Consider the following 19,308-nt stretch of genomic DNA (forward strand, 5'->3'; position numbering starts at 1 on the left):
TGCCAATATATTTTGTATGATCATCATTTTACGAAATCTACTACATGCCATTGATCAAAGTAGGAGCAACCCTCTCATGACTACCAATAACAAATTGTATTGACAGGCCTTTGCTGCAACTAATTACTTAAGAGGTACTAGAATATATTGTTGAAACACTGAGAAAAGAACTAATCATTTCTTTTTGTTTAAAGTAAATAGATTTCACCCAGGTGTGTTGTTAAACAGTGGTGGAGTAGTTAAATACAAACAATGCTATGGATTTATTAATATTCTGTCAGTTGGCAGCAAATGAATATAAGGGAGACTTTGTTCTATTAGATATGGCAAAGTACAGTCCGAGTCACAGCTTTATTGAGAATGTCGGCTCATTAGGAAACATTAAACTTTAGTTCCCTAATTACATGAAGCAATAATATATTAAACCACAACAGAGTGGGCAACATAGTGTGCAAGCCCAGCCCAATTAAGAAACACTGTTTCATTTTGCCCACAAAGGCCGAATGTGGTCATTGATTTATGAATCCTGGCTTAATGAAACTATGGTTTGCTTTAATCTAAATGCCAGAATTCCAATTTACCCTTTGTTCTTGTACTCCACTTTGTATCTTTTGGGTACCAGTGGAAGAAACTGAGAAAATAAATGAGGCGTTAAGTCAAGCAAGCGGTGACTTCAGCTGCACTTGGTTTGTTCAGCAAACCATGGTTAAAATAAAAACTGGCTGACTATTATGTACAAATGCAAACTTACCAAAACCCAAATGTGGATTTTCCTCACTGAGAAAGATTTTTTTTTTAAAAAAAGAGATCAATCTGGTGTCTGTTAAATAAATTATTAAAATACTGAACAGAATTTCATAAAATTTGACAAACAATACTTTTGGGTCTGAAAGGAAATAGGCAAGATTCTACAGGAGAAACCTATCCTGGTTTCTGTCTTCCCTAATGTGATGCTATACAAAAATGTTATATTACAAATTTACCTCTGAAAGTAGCAAGTTAGGAAAAATGGATGCATTTATAATATGTTTCTAGCAAGTTGCACTTACAATATATTTAAAGAGTATGGTGGCTTGCAATTAATTTCCTATGTATTTTATTCACTGTACGAAGCATCAAAGGAAGTAAGGCAACCTTCAAAAGTGGTAGTCTTTATGATCTAGAACAGGGGTCTCCAACCTTGGCAACTTTAAGCCTGGAGGACTTCAACTCCCAGAATTCAACTTTAAACCTGGAGGACTTCAACTCCCAGCTTTGCTGGCTGGGGAATTCTGGGAGTTGAAGTCATCCAGGCTTAAAGTTGCCAAGGTTGAAGACCCCTGATCTAGAAAGCCTGTTGGATGGTATTCCAAGTTCTCACAACTTTTGAGGTGACAGAAGTGAATCATACAGCTGTATTCTCTGCTCCTCAAGGCATTTTTACTAGTGGAAAGTGAAAGGAGACAGGTTGTAGCAGAGAATACTGGGAAACAAGGCAATATTTTCTATTTAAAAACAAGTTTAGAAGGGTTAGAAAATGATTTGGAAGGTGGTCTAGAACCTCAAACCACCAAAGTATGTTCTTGCTATTCATTAAAAAAAAAATATCCAACCTTTCCAAGCTTCCAATGGTGCTGCTGGGTTGAGGGTCCCTTCTAGAGTCTGCTTTAACTTTACAGCAGAGGTAGCTGTTTTTTTTAAGGCTTATGTAAGTATGTAAGGTAAAGGTTCCCCTCACACCTATGTGCTAGTCATTCCTGACACTAGAGGGCAGTGCTCATCTCCGTTTCAAAGCCAAAGAGCTGAAGATGTCTCCATGGTCATGTGGCCGGCATGACTAAATGCCAAAGGCGCACAGAACGCTGTTACCTTCCCACCAAAGGTGGTCCCTATTTTTCTACTTGCATTTTTTATGTGCTTTTGAACTGCTAGGTTGGCAGAAGCTGGGGCAAGTAACGGGAGCTCACCCCGTTACGTGGCACTAGGGATTTGAACCGCTGAACTGCCAACCTTTCGATTGACAAGCTCAGCGTCTTAGCCACTGAGCTACCACATCTACACTACGTAGAAGCTTTAAAATTTTTTGATTCCTTTAAGAAAGAATAGAGAAATTCTTCAGAATAGTTTCCAATTTTTTTCCAAAATACGGCAGACATTTCCAATTATGAGGGGAAGCCAAAGAAATTTCACGCACATTTCCTCTGTTTCTTGAAGGACCAAAAATATGAACAGAATCTTGGCTATGCCTTTGCTTGTAGCAACAGCAGTATAATTGAATATAAACTGACGTAGGTAAATTATCTCAAATTATCTTTTTTTAAAAAATATGTAATTTCAGTTATTTTTGCACATTTCTTCTCAGACATTCTTATCTTTCAAAACCCATATATGGCTTACATAGTGGCAACTATAGAAATGTAATTTATATTGTTTTTTTTTTTTTAAAGTAGAACTCTTCATCACTGTCAATAGCTTTCCAGATAGGGATGGAGTCAAAACAAATGTCAGGAAAGTAGCCACAGCTATGCATTTAAAGTCCCACCTTAGTTCGTGTGTGTTGCAACATAAGGGAGAAATCCCACCCTTTTTAATGTTGTGTTGCCTGTGGAAAAGAGCAGGGCTTTTATCATAGGTCCAGGATATTTGTCGGACCATCTGCAATCAGCAACAGCTTACCATCGCCCGGTGCGTTCTCACAGGGAGGGCCTACTCAGGGTGCCGTCGGCTAGGCAGTGTCGACTGGCGACCTCTAGAGGCAGAGCTTTCTCTGTGGGTGCTCCCACCCTCTGGAACCAACTTCCTCTGGGGCTCCGGTTGGCCCCTGACCTCCGCACCTTCCGCCGCGACTTAAAGACATGGTTGTTCAGCCTGGACTGAGGGGGTTAACATGTATTTTAACATGCTTTTATTCGGATATTTTATTGTTGTGAGCCACCCTGAGACCTACAGAGATAGGGCGGGATATAAATAAAATAAAATAAATATGGCTCTGCCTGCCATCTTGGTATTTTGATGTACCCTTGGCAGACATTGTTTTAGACAATGACCAGTGAAAAAAATGTTGAAATGCAAATAAGGATGTTCTTACTGTGCTTCTGTTGGTAACTAAGATATGAAGTGTTCATCAATTATCCATGGGTATAAACATGCTAATGATATTCATGATTTCTTCCTTTACTATAGAAGTTAAAAAGGATTATGTAAATAGCTGTTTTGGAGCATCGATTGGCTTAAGCTTTCCATTTCAAGAAGTTCTGGAAATAAATACTAAGGTGGACTACAATAAATGTGGCTCAGAAGGAGGCATGAGCGACGAAGGTAGGAAATAGACTTTTTCACTTGTGAATTTAAAACCTCTTTGTTTCCATAAGGGGACTCACTAGAAATTATTCTTCACAGAGCAAAATAGACACAGCATTCTCTTGCTGCCGGTCCTCATTCTATTTGATAAAACATAGAAATTAAGGATTCTTTCAAAGGAGAAGAAAATGTTTATGAGGGGCACATGGTAGTTTTGGTCATAAAATGACTAGGACATATATCGAAATGTCTTGAATTTCATGGGACTCCTTCTATGTTTTGCTAATTTCTTGCCATTAATTGAAATCATTCATAAAGATGGATGGCAAATTAAAGGGGAAGGAACAATAACAGGAAAAAAAATATTTTGAATTCACAAGAAGGAGGTCAATGCCATGATGCAGTTTTAACATCCATGTTGACAAATGCTGTGCATACTATGATTATATTTTATTATGCTGTAGATGAATAGCACCAATAGGATTTTCTTTTACTGCCTATTCCAAATTCTTGTCATTCTTATCCCCTTTTAAGTTACTTCAATTAATGAATGTCTGTAGAATTAGGGAAATCATAGAAATGAAGTCTAATTTTTTTCAACTGTTCAACTTTCCAGCCGGCAATGGAAAAAAGCCAGTAGTAGAAGATATTATTCCCCGGGTAGAAGGTGGAGATGCCTCATCCATTGCCAGAATCATGGAAAATAGGAGCTCCATAGCATACCGCTACTGGGGGAGGTCATTAAAATTTAATCCCACCATTATTGATTTTGAGGTAAGCCTTTGCTTTCACGTGTAGGAATGCTGCATTTCTAAAGGATTGAAAATGTACTGGAGCAGATCATTTTATATTTTGATAGCGATTCCATCTTAGAACAGGCTTAAATGTAATGGGCTGTAGATACGCTGACCTTCTCCCCATTTCACAAGGATACAAATGTTTTTTGTTTTGTTTTTTGAAAAAGAAGAGGCCAAAAAAAAAAAAAAGACTTTCAAAGTAAGGGAGAGGTAAGAAGAGAACTTTCATTCTTAATGTTTAAGTTTATGTTTATTGCACCATGGCAACTAGATTGTCAAAAGAAAGGTGAGAATAGGAACACCCATTTTAGGAAACTGAGGATTGTATTTTTTTAACCTAGGTACTGATACGATTAATCCTGCTGTGAAGCATTTACAAGCAGGCAGTTTAGATATCCTGTCTAAGATGAGAAATAGCTACAGAGATGAAAACAGTCAACTGCCTTTGTAGAGCCTTCTAATTGTTTCCCTAGTTGATAGAGACATTTGGAGCAGATGCGGGGCAAGAAGGTGCTGAAGAAAACTGGTCGCTAGATCATACACATCATACAGATTGTTTAAAATGAAATCAATTGTGGACATTTTGTCTCAAAAAATAAAAGGAGCCATAAATATAAACTTTTCTGGCTCTCTTTTGCATACGTTTTGTACCTGGCAGCAGGCTTAGATCTCCAAGAAATATAATAGGATTCTGGTTTTGTCCAGAAGGAGAGAGTTCCATGTATTTGGTTGCTGAGCAATGCAACTAAGACTTCTCTAAGCTAACCAAATGAAATAGTTCATTTGTTCGGTTGTTGTATCTTCATCCATGGCTGCAAATATAACATCAGTTCATTATATAGCAATAGCACTTAGACCACAGGTATCAGACTTGATCGTGTCACATGACATATTATGACGTATCATGATATTTTTTGCCTTTGCGGGAGCTGGGGTGGGCGTGACCTTCCCATGTTCAAATACGCTATCATTCAAGAGAGAGTAAGGAAACTAGAATTCCAGTTAACCACCTGAACTATATAAAACAGTAGAGGATGATATGCAAAATCCTTGAAATTTTGCTGGTATCTAGAACACAGGGGTGAAATGCTACCAGTTCTCTCCGGTTCGAGCAAACCGGTAGTGATAAAAACTACTGGTTTGGGCGAACTGGTAGTAAAAAAAGCTACAATCTGACTATCAGCTGTGCTGCGCGGTTTAACTTTGCTAGAAAGCATGATTTCCTGCTTTCTAGCGAAGCTAAACCGCACGGCACAGCTGATCCCCCCCTCGCTGCTCTACATACCCTCCCAAGCCTCCTTTTCACACGTACTGCATATGCGTGCATGCGCGCGCGGCACATGCCAAAGGAAGCTAAACAATGGATGACTGTATAAATTAAGTCCCTAATTCTGGCAGGTTCAGATGTTTTGGAACTGCAAAATCCTCACTGTCCTGTAAATTCTGGAGATGAGTTGTAATTCCAACACATCTAGAAGGTGCTGATCAGTGGTGTGATTCAGCAGGCCAGTTCGGGTGAACAGGTAGCTAAATTTCTGCTGGCCCCGCCCATTCCAGGAGTCCCCACACTCCCCATTTTGTCACCCAGGTAAGTGCAGGGAAGCCGACTAGGCCCAAAACAGGGTGCAGGGGGGTGCGGTGTGCTCCCCGCAACCCGTTTTCACTCCCAGGAGGCTTCAGTGATGCCTCCTAGATCCAAAATGGGGCACGGGGGGGGCGTGCGTCCTCACCCCCCGTGGCCTGTTTTCCCTCCCAGGAGGCTGCAGGAGGCCTCCTAGGCCCAGAACAGGGCACGGGGAGTGGGGGGTGGCGCAGCCCCCCTGCAGCCCGTTTTCTCTCCCAGGAGGTTGCAGGCAGGCCTATTAGGTCCAAAACAGGGGGCACGGGGGCAGTGCATCCCCCCCGGGAGCCATTTTTGCTTCCAGGGATGTGCAGGAAGCCGAGTGCTGCCTGTCACACCCCCTGGCCACACCCACTATGGCCATGCCCACCCAGCCAGTCATTAGGGCAGAGAACCAGTTGTTAAATTATTTGAATCCCACCACTGGTGCGATTTTAGGTAATACTGGTACCGTATTACCAGTATTAAAATCTTTTATTTTTCTATTTAATTGAAGCCAGACCAGCTTTCCCATCCTGGGTAGATAAATTTCCATGAATTCTGAATGAAACTGTTTGCCCGGCATTTAGTCCTTAACCCGTAAATGACAGGTCCAGGGACATTGCAAATGCTGATGGTTTTGGAGTAGATTCAGATATCCAATAATTACTAACCTCCACTTGAATGTCCTCTCCATTTGACATACTGTTGTTTGCTAAAGTGTCTTCTGTAAATATTGTTTTAAAACAGCCTTTTTTTTCAAGGCTGTGGAGAATCTCTTATGCAGCAATCCTCTCAACCTCTTGAATTACAGGAAACCTCTGTAAACAAGACTGCCCTGCACCTATCTCAGCATTCCTGACAGCTCTGCACACTATTTGTATTTCTGACACTTGATCCCTCTTTCCACACTGCATTGCTCCTGTGTATTGGGCTGCAGAGCTTCAAGCTACCAATAAAAAGTAGTTAAGAATTAGAGGTTCCTGTATGCTTTTATTGTCATCTGGGGGCTCAGCAGGATTATTGCAGCCCAGATATGCTAGAGAGATCCACTCGATTTGAATTTCGGAGCCCACCTCCTTTGCATTCTCCAACAGCCCATTTGGATCTCGGCCAATGATTGATGGGAAAGGTTCTTGAACTTGCAAACTGTCACTTTGTGAAAATATTTATCCAGCATGTAGCTGCTGTGTAAAAGGCAAATTCCAAGTTGGGTAACAATTAGAAAGTCTTGACAGATGACAGACCTGCTCAGAAGCTCAGTAGGGTCAGGCTTAGTTAACAATTGGAATACAGAGACAGAAAGTTCAAGAACTGTTGTCTGTATTGAGAAACTGGGGGTGAGGGGGACCTTTAGATGGTAATGACAAATTGTCCTTATTCAGTATCAAGCTTAGATGAAAAGACAACTTTAAACATTTGGAAAAAGGATCGATGGGTTTGTTTGTTTGTTTGTTTGTTTATTCATGTCAGAAGCATCACAATTAAAATTAATCATAATGTAAAGGTAAAGGTTTCCCTCACACATATGCGCTAGTCGCTCCCGACTCTAGGGGACGGTGCTCATCTCCATTTCAAAGCCAAAGAGCCACCACTGTCCGAAGACGTCTCCGTGGTCATGTAGCCGACATGACTAAACACCAAAGGCGCACGGAACACTGTTACCTTCCCACCAAAGGTGGTCCCTATTTTTCTACTTGCATTTTTTTTTATGTGCTTTCAAACTGCTACGTTGGCAGAAGCTGGGACAAGTAATGGGAGCTCATCCCATTACATGATACTAGGGATTCGAACTGCTGAACTGCTGAACTGAAATTAAACATAAAATTTAAAATACAAGTTTAAAATATGTACACATTTATTCAGTGTATATTTTGTTTTTTCATTTGCACAGATATATTCAAAGCAGATTACAGCAAGGAAAAGAATGCAAACTGCAAATAATGCAAAAGTTTAGAAGTACAAAATTAAAACTGATGGTAGTGTAATACCTATCATACAAATCAATGTGTGAAGCCAACTTCTTCGGGCAAGCTGCATATAGTTCCGTTCCTTGCATTTCCAAAAAAAGATATTACCAAAATGAAAAAGAAAAAACCTGTGGAAAAAGATGATCAAAATGATAAAGGGAACTAGAACAGTACCTTAGGGCAAGCAGTTGCTTTTAGCTCAGGAAAAATGGTAGGCTGAGAAAGAAATATAATAAGCATTTTTAAAATAATGCAGAGCGTGGGGAAAATGTCTTGTGAGATATTTCCCTTCTGCTGTCATCAAAATAGTTGGGGAAAGTTCTCCCACTGAAGATGTTGAGTGGGGAAAAATTCAGATAGAGAAGAGGCAAGCTTTTGTATTGTAGCCAGGTGATTATGGACATTGCTACCATAGATGTAAATGGCTGTGTATTAAAGATGCTCTTAAGTGTGTATAAGATTAGCAATGATTATTGGCCACGAAGACTCTAATGTTGCCTCCAGAGATCAGTAAAAGACGCATCTGATCAGGAGAGACCTATTGTCTTCATCTTCAACTTCTGGGCTTCCCAAAGTCATCTGGGTAGCTACAATAAAAACAAAGTCTTATCCAACATAACTTTTTGTATAATGATTAGATGAATAATTATATTAAAAAATTTTGAAGGAGGGAGAAATCCATATTTCACACTACATTGCAATAACATTGCTTTTCTCTGACTTGGGTTTTGCTTTGATTTGCAGTATGAACTTTCATTTGTTGTGCTAACTCATCTTGGCTATTTGCCCTGTAAGCAGCAAAGAGAGCAAATAGTTGAGCAATCTCTCCCTCAGATTTTACAGCCTCAGAAATTAGATCATTCTGAACTCTTTCAACGCTATATTTGTACATACTTATTTATACTGACTTTCCCAGAAAATAAGGCAGCAATCTTAGCCAACCTTGTATCAGAAGTCACCAGTTTGGGGAAAGCTGCAGAAACAGAATGATCCATTCCTTCTTTCTGAAAGCTTCACTGGGTAGTACACTGGTATAAATAGAGATTTCATATTTATCTAGTTCCAGAAAGTGACTTGACTTGGGAAATCATACTGGGTACAGACGAGAAACCCATTTTTAATGAACTTATGGCTGCTCTCAGGGAGAGCCATAGAGGCTAAAAGACTCATGCATGTTGCTTGATGCCTTTTCTCCTACACATAATGACTAGAAGTGCTCTACAAATCTCTGTAGTCACAATGACTTGAAGTCACTAAAATGTCAGTTCTTAAAGTCACCATAAGGCCTTTGGTGCTACTGTTAATGCTGTCCCTTGTGTCCTGCTCAATATCTTCCAGGCCATCTAGCAGCTTTATAGAGAAACTTGGAGAAAATCTTTCTTGAGATCCTTTTAAAGATCTCCTTTATAGAATATCATCATTTCTTTTAAAAAAATGCAAGATTCAGGCTAAGAAGTAGAAGTAAACCTACCTGAGGATTAACAGATTGGTCTACACTACAGGATCACCAGAGCCTGAAATCTCTAAACAATTCTTCCTTCTCTATCCCTGCTTTTAAATATAAAGATTAAAAAACTATCTTTATATAATATAACAATAGACATTTTTTTTAAAAAAGATATTGACAATGCACCCCTAACTACTTTTTTTTCACTCTTGTTCCCCAAATGAATTCCTATAGCATTAATCCCTGTTGTTTCCAACACAGTCCAATACATATTTAGAGAACTTCAGGTATCTGATTTACTGTAGACATTATCCACATTTTCTATATCTACTTCTGTATTTAATCTAATTGTTTCAGTTATGGGAGCCATTTGCTCAATGTGAAGATGTCTTTGGCTCCTGCGCCATGTTGTTTCCTCCATTCTCTATAAGAATCCCACAAATGAGATTTTATGCAGCTTCTCAGGATTTTTTTTAAAAAAGTGTATATAGAAGTTTATAAGAGGGAGGAAAAAATTGAGAGACAATCCTTGAAAAGTCAGATGGAGCCATTCATATCTTGGATTATCTATCAAGATGATTATCAAAATAAATATTTTGCCATTCCATCCATTCTGTACCTACACCATTTAAGTTTATTGGTTTACAAATTGCCCCTTTCCCAAGATATCCTGATACTTTCTGGGCATTGTATTTCACCTTTCCCAAGGTTGAAGTAACAACACCCAAAACAACCACAATATAAAAATAGTTTTCCTTTTTCTCTTTTTCCTCAGCTGCAGCCCATACATGAATTATTGTCTAGGACAACCCTTGGTAATATGGAAACCAAGAGGAGAAACTTGAAAAGGGCTTTAGACCAGTATTTAATGGAATTCAATACCTGCCGTTGTGGTCCCTGTAAGAATAATGGTGAGCCAATCCTGCTGGGAGCTACCTGTGTTTGTGAGTGCAAGCAAGGCTACCTAGGCCCAGACTGTGGAGAGACAAAGAGGACAGGTAAGACTTCTGAGAAAATATTGTTAAATGAGACCTCTTGAGATCAGTAGGCTGTAAACAACATTTACCTTCAATACCTTGGATCTCCTGGGAGCTTTATCCAGGAATCAGACTGGCATTTTAAGCCAGTTTGAAGGGTTAACTAAAGACCTTGTAGAAATAGCTTACTGCAGTGGCATAAATCATATCAGAGACTGCAAGGGCAGAGCCAAGAAAACCCCCCAATAAATATTAATGGGGATGTCCAATGCTTGCAGCTTAACCCTATGCAGATTTAAGTGTAGTTAAATTGATTTATTCTAGTGGATATGGGTAGCACTTAATTCCGTATGGGATTGTGTCAGGTCAGTCACTTCAGCCTCAAGTTCTCCAGATAATTCTTTGATATAGATGTGGAATCTCTCATACTCACTCTCTCTCACACACACATTGTACTCTCAAAGACCCATTATATAGATATATAGCAGAACCTGAGGTTCCCCTGTTGTCAGTAATTGCTTGCCTACAATTCTTTCAATCCATGAAAGGAGATGCGAAAGATGTCTTGCTGCTACGAATCCAATGCATACATTTACAGTGATTGTGCCGCCATAAAAATCAGCATTTATTTGGGAACTTTTAGTATAGTACTTACATTCAGCCACAGTCAACAATAGCTGGGTTGCAGAGAAGAGAGCTAAATTGCATGTACAGTACTCTATGAACAGTATATAATGAGAAAAAGCACAAAAATAAAAGGAGGTACAGCTAGTGTGGTATAATGCTTAAGTCATTGGATTAAAGAGTATCAGGGGTGGGATGCTGGGGGTTCGCAGGGATTTGGGAGAACCTATAACCTATAAATATGACTTCTGCAATAGAGTAGTAAATGTCTGATACACTCTACCTGATCCTGTTGTTAGTCTCGCTAATCCCCATACCTTTTACTTTAAACTGTCTACCGTGGACCTTTCATGGCGTGCATAAGCGCACCAGCGTGCCTACCATCCCTGACCTACTGTCCCCATTTATATGTAACCTCTAGCTAAGATTCTGTGCAGTCTGGAGAACCCCCAAATCCCACTCCTGGCTGGCCTTGCCCATCCCAGCCCTCCCAGGAGTCCCCACATGGCCTGTTTTGGATGCAGGTAAGCGCAGGGTGCGTGCGGAGGCTCAGGGAGGGCAAAAAATGGGCCTACCGGAAGTTTGGGAAGTTCCCTCCAGAGGGACTCCGGAGCCTAGGGAGACTGTTTTTGCCCTTCCAGAGGCTCGAGGAAAACCTCCGGAGCCCAGGGAGGGCAAAAACGCCCCCCTCTGCCATGGTGCAGGAGGCCGACTAGGCCACACCCATGATGGCCACGCCCACCCAGCAAGAGGCAGAGAACCTCTTGCTAAAATTTTTGAAGCCCACCATGAAGAATATGAATACCTGGGTTATAGTCCAGATGCAGACATTGAGGATTCCTGTGACTCTGAGCCAGGCTCAGCCCAATGTACAACCCAGGTTTGTTGGTCTGAGGAAAAATTAGAATATAGAGTAGCCAACAGGTAGTATGTGAATCAAATAAATAACCCACAAGAAAAGCCTCTATGGAAAATAATGCAGCAGATACCACTCTAGAACATCTACCCCATTTAAAATGCTTGGATACAAGACAATGTATTTTGTAATGCCTAAGGCAGGATTTCTCAACCTCAATAACTTTAAGATGTGTAGAGTTCAATTCCCAGAATTCCTCAGTCAGCATGGTGGGAGTTGAAGTCCACACATCTTAAAGTTGTTGCAGTTGAGAAACCCTGCTGTGCTGTTGTCTTTGAGTTCATTTTGGATCATGTTGATGCAGTCCTAATAAATCTGTCATTTCAATGAATACAGGTAAAAATGAAGATTAACAGGTGGGTCTTACAAAGAACTCTTAAAGCAGCCTATTTTTCTCCACCCATTGCAGTTTAAAGCTGAAACGTCAAACAACTTTAAGGTTTTTTTGGGGGGGAGAGGGGCTGACAGACAAGAGAAAATATTCTATACCTTTTTATGATTGTGAATATTGCAGGCAACACACGATTCATGCAATGTGGAAAAGTCCTAGGTCTCTCTTCTGGCTGCTTCTCTGTAACAATCAATACAATGAAATAGAAAGGGTGTTATATTGTTTGTATGCTGTGAATTTCCCCACTTCCCATTCATTTTACAGGCATGTTATACTGTTTTTTTAAAAGCAGGATAAGGCTATTTTGGCTTTATGTAATATATGTGTGTGATACTTCAAGTTCTAGAAACAGGATTCTGATCTTTTTGCCATTGATTGAGACCTATGGTGAGAGAAGTTACCATCCTTAGTTCCACCCTCATATCCTACTAATGAATTCCTAGAGGAAGATGGCTACTGGATTAGGAGAAACTTTGTCTGGTCAACAGAACTCTCCCTAAATACTTACATCAAAAGATGGTTGGTCTTGAGCACTATACAAATAGCATTAGTTCTGGAATAAATTTCTTTTAGATCAAGGATGGTCCAACTTTTCAGAACTTAGTAAGCGACATCTATAGTAATTCCAGAAATATATAAGTGTTGCAAAGCTATATAATGCTGCTGGTATTTTTACTTATTAATAATTGCCAGTAATGTCCAGGTTTGTCCATAAACTGGAATGGGTTTGATTTCTTTGTTTTATTCTAAATGTTGAACAAATCTGAAACTGGCTTTACCTGAAAGTTGCTAATCACAATGTACTGTGTTACAGGTTATCCAGTCCATGGTAGCTGGAGTTGCTGGACTCCATGGGCAGCTTGTCAAAGGGGATCTAGAAGCCGCACAAGACAATGTACAAACCCACCTCCTGAAAATGGTGGAACAGCATGCCCAGGCAGGAATACACAGACAGAGATATGTTAATAACTAATAATGCTATGAGTGGATTAATGGGTTGTGCTACCAGGCAGGAAAATGTTGCAGACTTGATGCAAATAGAGTCAAAACAAATGGGCCATAAATATTGACTTACCTTTAGGAGAGTGGAAAATCCCAGTAGCAAGAATATACAGAAAAAGAAATGTAAATGTTTTGTACACTTTGTACACCAGAATTGTAATTGTAGTAATTATTTTTGTTGAATTTAGAAGTCCATCATAAGGAAGACATTTTTGCTCTGCACAAAATTTAAAGCAAAAAAAATTGTTATATTGCTGGCCCTGTAATATATTACTGACTAACATGTTGGGACTATTCAGAGAATTCATCATGTGGATACCTAGTGTATGATACAAAATAGAATGTACTTCTTTCCCAGAATTGTCTATTTTACTATCATGGCAACAAAAAACATTTTTTTTCTGCTACTGAACAAATTTGTTCCCAAAGTAAGATGTAACAATTGGGTCCAAAATTATGAAGATTCTTCTTATCATTATCATGATATTTTTCTAAAGTTCACTACTATGGCTATAATTCAAGAGTTGATCAATACAGGCTGTTTTCTTCAGATAAACAAATTCCTAAACAAAGCAGTCCTTTTGGTATAACTACTAAGATGATAAATTGCCTCTGGATATAAATCTTCTATATATTCTGCCACTTAGGTAGTCTTAGCTTTTTAAACAACAGCAATAGTAATAATACTTTGGTGTAACACTTTTCAAACTTCAGGAGTTGTAAAAACCACACGTGTTGGTCAGAATTCAAGCAACTGTTACAGCTGTCAAATCAAAGCACAAATATTAATTCAGAGATCCAAGAGATAAAATATTAAGGGAAGCTAGGCATTCCTTTAACCATAGTAGATCTACCCAAATTGTTACAAACTGAATCTAATAAAAGCATTTTGGAAAACAGTGTGAACTGGCTGCCTTTTACTTGGAACATCCAATAACAAAAGATATTCTGTTTAATCTGTTTAATAATGTAATGGCAGATAGCATAAGGATAACAACATTTCCAGGAACAATTTATGCTGGGGAGTGGGGAAATCCTCATGGTGCCTTCTGTAGGGCAAACAACTTGTGCTCTTTGTGAGAATGGCTCCTAGGCTGGAAAAGAAGCGATTACTGTAGTAATATGTTTTATAGCTCTAAATGAAGGTATTTAAGGTTTCTAAATGAATCTTTTGTACAAGTCATAATTCCCTTTCTCACTCCTCAAAAATCTTTATCCAATGGAACAGATAACTTCAGAAGAAGGTGTTACAGATGGGCAGCTAGCTATCAGCATCTACCTGAAAATGATCCTTCTCATTGTGATCAAGAATATCATTTCCTGCTGGGAGGATGGGTTTGTCAATTTCTCATAAGAAGTAAGCATCATGGTGCAGTCAGAAATGTTGTTTATGGGTATTCTAGTGAGTTATTTCAAGTTAAAGCATGAGTATCTGCCTATTAAGCTGTTTCAATCATTACATGTTCCCTCTCCTAATGCAGAAATAGAGAAGTTTTGATTTCATAAGGAGTGGGATAGGCAGAGGAGGGCTGGTTGATCAATTGAAGTGTTGAACAAAATTAATCTAAACATTTATTGACAGGCAAGTAAGGTGATGAATGGAATCCAGTTTGAATTAGAATGGTCTCAAAGGTTTCTCAGAGATAGATCTGAAATGGGATATTCCTTTTTTTTTTTTATGGGAGTAGTTCTAATTTCAAGCCCCACTAGCTACTGTTCATGTTTCATATCAGCTTTGCTATAGATCATTCCACGAAGCTCCAAAGGCCAAAATTCAATATAGAATAACAATAGGATATAATGTAGCACACTGAGCATAATCCATACTTAAATAAAATCTGATGGGTAGAAAGGTCTTCCACAGACAACCTATGAGAACTCCATCTTAAGCATCCAGTCTGAGCTCCATAAATTAAACAGAGAATCAATTATAAAAATGAGTTTGCACACGTATCTACAGAATAGAGAATAACAGAATTGGAAGGGATCTTGGAGGTCTTCTACTCCAACCCCCTGCTCAGGCAGGAAGCCCTATGTCATTTTAGACAGAAGAGTCCAAACTCTTCTTAAAAATTTCCAGGATTGGTGTACCCACAACTTCTGAACGCAAGTTGTTCCACTGACAAATTGTTCTAACTGTCAGGAAATTTCTCCTTAGTTCTAGGCTAAGTTCTCCTTGATTAATTTCCATCCATTGTTTCTTTTCCTGCTTTCAGGTAGTTTGGAGAATAGGTTGACCCACCTGTTCTTTGTGGCAGCCCCTTATTGGAATATTGTTATCATGTCACCCCAGTCCAGGGGTGGGTTCTAAAATTTTTTACTACTGGTTCTGTGGACGTGGCTTATTTTGTGCGCGTGGCTTGATGGTCATGTGACAATTCTTTAGGATTTAGCAGAGGTACTGGTCTACCAGGTTTTTAACTGCTTGCAGAGCTGTACCGGTCTACCCATTTGTTTTTGGAGGCACCGGTCTACCCATTTGTTTTTGGAGGCACCAGTCTACCACCACACTGCCTTTTAACACTGATCAGCTGTAAGCGGCCCTTTGAAGCCCTGCGGCAAGAGTTTAAACAGTTTTTTTCCTTCTAGCTGATCAGCTGGGACTCAGGAGGCAGCAATAGTTTGGGGGTGGGGCCAAATAAAAGATAAGAATAATGTGCGGGGGTGGGGGGCGGGGGGGCAGAACCGGTTCGATGACGTCATATCATCACCGCTACCGGCTCGACAGAACCGGGAGGAACCGGGAGGAACCCACCACTGGTCCTTCTTTCATTAGACTAGACCAGTGATGGCTAACCTTTTTGCCATCGCGTGCCAGGAGAGGGGGGAGCGGGGGAGGGTCACGCACGCACGTGCCCACACACATGTGTGTGCAACCCCCTCCCCCCCGCTCCTGGCACATGATGGCCTGGTAGGCCCGTTTTTCTTCCTTACAAGGTTCCAGATCCTCTCTGTGTATCTGGGAACGGCGAAAACAGCCTTTCCCACTCCCTTGGAGGCCCTACGGAGGCTGAAAAGGCCCATTTCCCAACTCCTGGTGGGACAGGAAGTAACATTTTTTGCTGTCCCCAGCCTCCAGAACCTCTCTAGGAGTCTCTAGGAGCCTCTTTAGGAGTCTCTAGGAGCCTCTCTAGGAGTCTCTGGAGGCTGGGGAACAGGAAAAAACGTCACTTCCTGTCCCACCAGGAGTGGGGAAATGGGCCCTTTGAGCCTCCATAGGGCCTCCAAGGGAGTGGGAAAGGCTGTTTTCGCCATTCCCAGACACACAGAGAGGATCTGGAGCCAGGTAAGAAAGAAAAACGGGCCTTCCCCACCCCCCCAGGCCCTCCAGAGGCAGGAAACAGCCTGTTTCCCTACTTCTGGTGGGCCCAGAAGGCCCGAAAATCAGTTGGCCAGCGCGCGCATGCACCCCAGAGCTGAGCTGGCGTGCCCACTAATATGGCTCCGTGTGCCACCTGTGGCACGCGTGCCATAGGTTCACCATCACGGGACTAGACATATCCAATTTCAGCAACCGTTTTCAATATGTTTTAGCCTCCAGGCCCCTAATTTGTTGCTCTTCTCTGCCTGTAATATGTAATCTTTTGATTACATATTAGAGGGTTTGTTTGTTTTAAATAGCATATTTCTAAATCATAGAGCAAATAGTGGGGGGAAAAATAATGGATGCAAGAAAGCTAAATAGTATTTTATTTGTTTTTGGTGAATTCTGTTTAGTTGTACCAATGTAAACTTCAAAGTCTCTACATTCCAGCTTGGTATAATCTTTGTACAACCTGATGATGGATAAAGGACTCATAGCCGCACACAGAGCCCTTTCCACGGAGGACAGAGCTGCACAAATGAGGCTATTTTCTGTTTAAGACTAGCTGTGAATCATCTATTAGTACACCAGCATTTTATCTCCAAGGATCCCAGAACTGGAGATGTTAACAGTCTGGTTGATTTAAGACCTCTTTTGTGGATGCAGAACATAAATCTCAGGGTAAGAATATGCACAGGACTGAGCTAAGTTGAAAGACTGTGGCGGGGAGTCCAACAATAACACATTCCTAATGAACTGTGGTGAAAATGGGCCTAGGTGAACATAGACAGACCTAGTAAATATCAACCAAGATGCATCTGAGTGAGGCAGCTTTAACAGGCAAAGGCTACAGTGCTAATAACTTAGGTGGCAAGGATGAATTAAAGGACAAGGTGAAGGGCAAAAATCAATCTCGGATTTGCCATGCATGAAACTTTCAGACACGCCTCTTCTTTTCCCGCCTCTCTCTCCCAAAAAGTCAAGAGGGAAGCAGTTTGTGATGCTTCACTGCAGCATAAATGGAGGACGTAGACAGGGCTTCATTACTGAGGCACACACCATCTTCTGGGTGGGGTTTATTTGGGCGGACCAAGCGTTGGCACAAAATAAATACATTGCCTGCAGAGATTGGGCCTCAGATAATTACATTCCTCCAGAGATGATGATTGAAGCACAATGATTCAATCTCGCCCTGAGCAATAAAGCAAAATAATCCTTTAGTGGCAACAGTGCTGCTTCCATATTTGATTAAGCTGGCTGGAGAGAACAAAAGCAGAACATGAGGAGGGTCCCTTGACTTGAACAAATGAAATGCTTTTTAATAGCAGCAGGTTGGAGATACACGCTTTACAGCACTGCCTTGATGGACATTTCAAGTTTCTTGTAGCTCCACTAACCTGATTTAATACTGCTTTACACCCTGGAGGATTAAAACAATGCCTCATGTGACCTTTCTGTAAATATTACCCCTTCCCTCATGTTTTCTTTTCAACTGTTGTAGTTCATGAAAGCAATTTTCTTCAGATTGAACCAACTACAGTATTTGATCTGTCTGTAGAGACAGAAAACTGCATAACGCTTTGAAAATGATAACGATAGGTCAATGTTTTGCTATTTTTGATTTTTTAAAAGTATGTACGCTTTCACAAAAAATATGAAACAATCCATCTTAACTCTAGCTACGTTTATTTGATTGCTTAATTTTCCCCCCCAGCTTACACGTTGTTTTAGTCGTAACCAATTCTAAAGTGGCTTACAAGGCCAGTTTACAGAAAAAAGGATTAAAACAATAAAAGCAGCAAACGCAGCATTCTGGCTTGGAAAGGATCATAGAGCAGTTTACAGATGACAAAAAACAAAAAACAAAGAGGTTCTTTATGTGTGCCATGTTTGCATTCCTGGATCAGCTCCCAACCTCAAAATATTGTCTTCTTTCAAGCCTGAGTTTTTACAATTGTTTCAAAATTCTGATTTTAAACAAGTGGCCATATTTAAGCCTCCGAAATAAATTTGATAGCTATTTTATTCTTGATAAAAACCTGAACCAAATATTTCTAAAGAAGGCTTGGTTATTCCTGATTTACAATTAGGACAGGGGTGAAATCCAGCAGGTTCTGACAGGTTCTGGGGAACCGATAGTGGAAATTTTGAGTAGTTTGGAGAATTGGCAAATACCACCTCTGGCTGGCCCCCAAATGGGGTGCGAATGGAGATTTTGCAATATCCTTCTCCCAGGAGTGGGGAGGGAATGGAGATTTTGCAGTATCCTTCCCCTGCCACGCCCACCAAGACACACCATGCCCACCAAGACACACCCACCAAGCTACACCCACAAAACCGGTAGTAAAAATATTTGGATTTCACCACTGAATTAGGGACAATATTATGATACATTATTCAGGTGAAAGAAATGGGAGATAATGCATTTCTTTATTCTTAAGTCTGTATATCTTAACAATATGGTATTTACAGCCACTATCTAACAAGACACATGTAGTATTCTTAAGCGCCTCTTGGTTTACCTATACTATACTATTCCCTTATTGTGGTGACCTGCACTGGCTACCAGTTTCTTTCTGGGTGCAATTTAAGATGCTGGTGCTTGCCTTGGAAGCTTCACATGGCCCAGGTTATAGAGTAGACATATAGGTCCCTTAAATATTGCCATCTACTGGGACTTAGGAAGCATGCTTTTTCTGGAACAGTCCCTGCCCTGTGCCACCCTCCTCCCTCCCAGGGTATCTAGTAGCTTTAGCCAGCCACTGAGACAGAGTAAGATGGCAGCCTGGGAATGATTGTATTAGAGGCATTTAAGCATGATACAATGATGGTTGAGGCACCTAAGCAAAATTACATAAAGAACTTGGGCTGCAATTATTAAAATAATTTTGTTTTTTAAAATCAATTTTAATTAAACTTGCTAAACTGTGCAGCTTTTATCAGGTAAATATTTACTTACATGTTGAACCTGTTACCCCAAGACTTAGGATTGCTTCCATGA

At 40.3% G+C, this 19,308-nt stretch overlaps 1 protein-coding gene across 1 annotated transcript in view; it reads left to right on the forward strand.

Moving 5' to 3' along the window:
• C8A (complement C8 alpha chain) overlaps positions 1-13,902 on the forward strand; it is a 37,041-nt gene extending 23,139 nt beyond the window's left edge. Inside the window, exons 8-11 of the mRNA XM_034415180.3 lie at positions 3,163-3,297; positions 3,896-4,053; positions 9,869-10,091; positions 12,816-13,902. Of these exons, the coding sequence (XP_034271071.1) occupies positions 3,163-3,297; positions 3,896-4,053; positions 9,869-10,091; positions 12,816-12,967 (668 nt within the window). The 3' untranslated portion in view covers positions 12,968-13,902. The remainder of the gene's footprint in view (positions 1-3,162; positions 3,298-3,895; positions 4,054-9,868; positions 10,092-12,815) is intronic.
• The last annotated feature ends 5,406 nt before the right edge of the window (positions 13,903-19,308 follow it).

This window comes from Pantherophis guttatus, chromosome 3, assembly GCF_059756535.1.
Source record: "Pantherophis guttatus breed Tessera chromosome 3, ASM5975653v1, whole genome shotgun sequence".
Classification (NCBI taxonomy): domain Eukaryota; kingdom Metazoa; phylum Chordata; class Lepidosauria; order Squamata; family Colubridae; genus Pantherophis; species Pantherophis guttatus.